The 6,166-nt window shown below is 29.1% G+C and overlaps 1 protein-coding gene across 1 annotated transcript; it reads right to left on the reverse strand.

Annotated features, from left to right (window-relative positions):
- Positions 1 to 443: 443 nt before the first annotated feature.
- Positions 444 to 4,316, reverse strand: LOC113869877 (uncharacterized protein At1g66480). The gene is made up of 2 exons (XM_027506382.1): positions 3,768 to 4,316; positions 444 to 491 (listed from the first exon to the last, which is right to left on the reverse strand). The coding sequence occupies exons 1-2, from the start codon at positions 4,314 to 4,316 to the stop codon at positions 444 to 446; spliced, it is 597 nt and encodes a 198-aa protein (XP_027362183.1).
- Between the last annotated feature and the right edge of the window lie 1,850 nt (positions 4,317 to 6,166).

The following is a 6,166-nucleotide window of genomic DNA, read 5'->3' on the forward strand; positions in this document are numbered from 1 at the left end:
CTTTTATGTTTTGTAATTTTTAAAATCTAATTCTAGATTCCATGTTGAAGACTTTTAGGTAAAGGCCAACGATTAACTTCGGAGAAGCACCATTGAATTGTACAGCCATTCATGATGTCTCTTCTCTACACCATTTCAACAGGGTTATAGTAGTTTTCCCTATAATTCATATACAGCCATTTAACGAGTAATGTTATTGAAATCACATACGTTCACAATTATTCACAACCTAGAAGGTGCCTGAATTAATGAACTACATTTTACTGTTCAATAAACTAACATGCAGACACCCATATGATTATTGCAACCGTTTATGATTCATAAATATATTATGCAAGTAACATCACTCTTATATTACACTAAGCTGCAGAAAACTCATTCCTTTCCGTGAGATACTCTCCCTAGCTAGCAGCACCAATGAGGGTTCACACTGAAACAAATGGTTACGTAGCCACGGCTATTTCACTGATTGGCATAAAACTCACCTTTTTCTGCAATAATTTTCAATCCAGAACAAACAATTTAGTGGGTACAAAGTACAAACACTCCTAATCATGTTGATATGATGTAATAGCTACAAATGTTATAGATATATAATACATACAATTGTGTGCATAATAATTTTATATGCACAACCACTCTTTCTTCACAAATAATAGCACTAACCAAGCCTTATTACAATTTGTTTTTAATACACTATTATACAATATATGTCGAAGAATCATTTTCCTCTGTAGACCCAACAACTTGAAATAGACAGATCGTTTAACCATTTGTATATCAATATATTGCGTACATGAAATAGCACTTTGTTTGTCGTTTGCTATATGAATAGGAGTGGGGAGGAATTTGTTCTTGTATTTTCTTAGAATTGTTCAGATGGCTACTAGTTATGTCATTGCTTTTTGATTTATGAGAAGTAAATTCATTTAATTCTTCAGTAGGTTGGGATCGATATCTATAGAAAATGGGTTGTGGGTTATCTAATGATCTTAGAAATATATATATATAAGTCATGAACGATAATGTTAAATGATATTATTATTATTATTATTATTATTATTATTTAAATGTCCATCTAGACAGGGCCGTGTCTAAATTTGAGGTTTTAACCATAACTATTAAAGGAATTTAATATAACATAAATTATTGATTCTTCTTTTATATTTTTTTTAACCTTTTGAATCATGAACTCATTTAGCATAACTTTATAATTAAAGAATTGTACATTTTTATTTTTAATAGATAATATTTATAATTATTATTATACTCAAAATAAATACTAAATCATTTTTTAATAAATGTATAAATGAATAAAACTCTTAAATAATTAATATTTATATACATATATCTAAATAACATAATTTTATTCACAAATTAACAAAATAATAGCATAATAAGTTTATGATATAATAATTTAAATTAATAATAATTTACAAATATGTAAAATGAATTTTAAAAATGACTAGAGGTTTAAGATGAATACTTATTCACCATGAGGCAGCCACAAGCAGGCTGTGTCTAGATAGTGTTTAGAATTGTAGACTCATCCTCATTAATATATTTAATGAGAAAATGCAATCCTTGAAATGATTGCCAGTGCTAAAATTTTATGAGGAAAACTCTTTAATTATATTGGAGTACTTACAATGCGTGCCATTTTATAAGGTAATAATTTGAATGCATGTTATAAATTAGTAGCAGGATTATTGTTGTTTACTAATAAAAATGAAATGTTTTCAATAGATAATTGTAATTACCACACGATTTGTATCACTGTTACATCTTTTATATCGAATTAACATATTGATGGTCAACTCGCATTATGATAATACTAATAATAAAAGTAAATATATATTGGTTTATGAAAATAATATTTTATCCGTTTTTTTTTAATTTTATTTTATATGATTTGATTTTAAAATATGTTAATTTTCTTATTTCTATTTTGAATACCAATTGATACCGAAAAGTATTGGTGTATACAATTCGGTCTCTAAACATGTTAATTTTATTATATTTTACTTACACTTTTGTGCGAGAACGACTAAAATATGAGTAAATTAAGGCATTAGGAGATTAAATCATTTAAAATAAAACTTTGCTTATCAAAGATAAATAAAAATTCAGTTTAAAGGATCAAATTGTACATAAACTTTAATAATAATATAAAGTGAGTTATAGTTTTATGTAGAAAATGTTAAGAACTATTTAAAAATCACTAATATTTGTTAAAACAAACATTAATAGTTTTGTCCTTTTATGTTTGTCTTTAAATATGCATGTAAATGATTAAGACAATATGAGAAAATATATTTATTTACAGTTTTGTCCGTTTTATATTTTTCCAAAAATCATTGACAGGTAATCAATAATAATAATAATAATAATAATTTAAAGAATAACTAAAGCAGCAAATTCTGTTCAATAATAATATTGATGACGATTGCAAACTCTACGTAATTAACTTACTGCATTTGGACAATAATCAAATAAATTGAACTCGAATAATGAAAGAAATGCACTTCCTTAATTATATATTATTCGCACTTCATTGTGATATATAACGGCAAATTTGATTGCAGTAAAAGTTATAGTAAGAAGCTGATCTTTGGCCTATGAAAGACTCAGACACTTTACAAAGTTACTATCCAAATAAAATGTGAAAGGTAAAGGAAAAACTATGAACTTGTTTTTATTTTATTTTAAATAACAATCAAATGACTTTTTTTAAAAGGGGTTATGAATAGATATTTAACCAATATAGGGAGAATGATATATAAGTAGAGAGAGACTGAATAGTTTGAAGAGATAGGAAAATTGTTAGAAGAGAAGACAGATTGCTTTCGTATGTTTTTACAAAAAGCATTTCACCCACTATTTAATATTTTCTTTTAAAAATTATATGAAATACTGTAGTTTCTGTCTAAACTTTTTCTTACCATATTAATACTTTAAAATGTCAAATATTATCATACTATTTTCTTTTTTTAAATATGACCAAATAACTTTTGAAAGATTGGTAATATCATCATATTTATCCTCATTAAATACTAATGCGGTGACATAAAATATTTTTAAAGAATTGATTTGATAAAATATTAAATTTTGAAATTTTTTTTGTAAAAACATGAAATGTTAATACAATAACACATAATTTTAAAAGATTAATTTAATGATTTTCTTGAAAGTAAAAGCATAATCACCAAAAATAATATTTTCATATAATGAAAAAAATCGGTAATCCATGGAGAATTGAAAAGTGGAATAGCTAGAAAGTGTTCGATTTTAAAGTAGCAATTCATGACATTTTAAATATTTTTATAGTATTTCTAATCAAAATTAAAATTTTACTTAAATAAAAATGTACAATAAAAGTTAATATTTAATATCACATATATGAAAGTAAAATTCTAGTATTATTTAGAAATAGCTTAAAAAATTTAAGTAATTACTCCATTTGATTTTTTTTTCTCAAAAATGAAATCAAGTACATACTAAAATGCACAGCATTAGAGACTACGTAAGGATTTTTAGTCTAAAGTAAAACAGAAACAGCTCTTAAACTACTGTACCTAGTTTTTATTTTTATTTTTATTTTCTAAATGAAAGCAAATGCATACTAAAATAAACAGCATTAGAGACTATGTAAAGTAAGGATATAGTGTAAAGTACAACAAAAACAAGTTGTTAAAATGAAGATCTAACTAGCACGAAACACAAGCCACAGCCATGAACTTTATGTCTAGTTTGTAGGAAGCACATACCTCACGTGCCTTCGTACTTTCACTACTCCCAATATCACGTTTGCTATCGCTCTCATTGCTGCTATTAGTGGCCATGTAGAGTCCCATAATCCTCTGTGCAGCTTCAGCTTCAGTTTTGCAGCCTTGCATAAGCTTCTCCACTTGTGCCTTTGGAAGCCTCATTTTCAACCTCACTCCACCATTTGGTGACGACCCTTCAACATTGCTTTGAGGCTTCATTATTGTGAGGTCAGAAGAAGACCTTCGAGAGAGAACAAGGCTCTCTAGCCTATCTTTGGCACTCATGTTAATGCCAGAACGAACCCTTCTTGGCACTGTCTCTTTTGGAAGCTCCACAAGAAAATAAAGCCTCTTTGGTTGCAACTCTTTGTGTGCTTCCAGAGGCTTTGCTCTTATCCCATAATGCTTCACTGCCTCAGATTCCAACAAAACAAGACCAGGGTGGTCCTTCAACACATCACCCACTTTCACTGGGGTCTTAAGCTTGAACGTTTCCCCATCAATTTTCATCACCTTTGTGGTTTTTTTCCCTCCCAAGGTATTCCCCATTGTTAGAGATTACTATGTACCCCCGAAGTGGTGATAACCAAAATTTGGAATGGTTTTTCACTTCACTTAAGAGCAATAGCAATAATGTTGTTTGATGTAATAATAATAACAACCAATTTGTTGTTGTGGATAATGATCCTCACAAAACCCCAATGTCACGTTCACATGAAATGGTGGTTGTGAGACTAGGACATGGTTGTGTGGGTGGGTGTGGATTTTTGTGTCCTTGGTCAACAAAGAAGGCACGGTTTGAAAACCTTACAAATATTTTTGACCAAAGATATACCAAAATGGAAAACACTAAACTATGTAGCATATCGCTTTCAAAAGAGAAAAATAGTAGAAACAAGCTTAATAGTGCTACATGTGATAGGCCTTGTCTTGGTTCAGGTTTGGTTGTTTTTCAACAACCATGCTTAATCTTCAACGTGAGGCCCCAATTGCTGAATTTTTAAATGTCAAGTGTTCGGTTTGGTTTTCTGATCTCTTCAACGGTGTAACAAACGGTAATCACGGAGGGGTGAAGAAATTTTTAAGACAGTTCTGTCATTTGAATGATTAAAATTTCTTATTGCATTTGATATTTTGTATAATTATTTTTAAATTTTTAGTTGTTCCTTAATTTTTTATATATACATATTTTTTAAAAGTGCTCAAAAAATAAAAGATAACGAAAAATACTTCAAAAATTTGTCAAGAACTATAAGGTGAGGCATTTTGTTGCATGGGAAGAGAAATCGATTGACTTTTTCTTGTACGTATCTTTGAAACACATTATATTTCATCGATAAAGGGTTACTTGTCGTGAGTAGTTGAAAAGTGATTTAAGATCAAATCAAACATTCAATATATTGAACAACCTATATCTAAAGTTCAAATAAAGTAAATGTGGAATATTTTGGGTAATGGGTAAAGTTTGTCAAAGTGAAGAAAGATGAGACTAATAACGAAGAAATGTTATAAACAAACGATTTAAAGTTTGATAAGACACTAGAGTCCAAAACTGAAGTCCAAATTGATTGTCCCTTCACCTGAGTGGAAGTAGTTCTCTTTCAAACATGATATTGAACCCAAGGGTGAATTTTTCGCTTCATTTTGAAAAAGTTACTTCTTCCCTGTTTAATGATGGTACCTCAAACAAATCTATCATTCCAATTATCCAAAATGACTAAAACACCCTTACTTCCCTCACAATATCCAGAAAGAAGTGATGGCAAAAAATAAAATGGTATTTTGCCACCTTCAAAGTGTGGTAGTTTTACCTTGTGTTTATATCATAATGGTTTTAATAAGAAATAAAGGAATCTATACACATCTCTATGAAATGTTCTAGATACCCAACAACCAAATTACACACCTTGCTTAAGTTGTTGGGTTGTGGGTTTTTAATGGCGTCAACACATCATTGGGCAATGATGGGGCCAATTTAATGCGGAGGAATCGAGTTTAATTAATGAGAGCTGTCCAAATTATCATATCTAAAAGAACAAATTAAGAATATCTTAATAAATTCTTTAATAATAATTATCATTAATATAAAATTGAATAACAAAAGTTTACTTCTTCGGTTCTCACAAAATAATGGCAATCGTTGACGGAGAGCAGTGACAACCCACATAAATTAGCATAACATTTTGACTACGTCGATATCACCTCTCAATTTATCCATTTACAATTGAATAATGAGTCCTTTTTTATCGACATTTTTGAGGATGTTTACTACAATATATCATATGTGTACATAATATATTTCCATGCAATTTTAGCCATACATTTTGGTGTGGCGTGAGACAGTGACGTCGGGGGTCTTCAAAGGCAGAGACAAAACAGAAGGGAAATAATATTTGTAC

Source organism: Abrus precatorius, unplaced genomic scaffold, assembly GCF_003935025.1.
Source record: "Abrus precatorius isolate BTA unplaced genomic scaffold, Abrus_2018 Scaffold6, whole genome shotgun sequence".
Lineage (NCBI taxonomy): Eukaryota > Viridiplantae > Streptophyta > Magnoliopsida > Fabales > Fabaceae > Abrus > Abrus precatorius.

Coding starts and splice junctions, on each gene's coding strand:
- LOC113869877 (XM_027506382.1), bottom strand. CDS start 4,316: ATGGGGAATACCTTGGGAGGGAAAAAAACCACAAAGGTGATGAAAATT. Junction 492..3,767: donor AAAGTACGAAGGCACGTGAG/GTATGTGCTTCC, acceptor AAATTATTGCAG/AAAAAGGTGAGTTTTATGCC.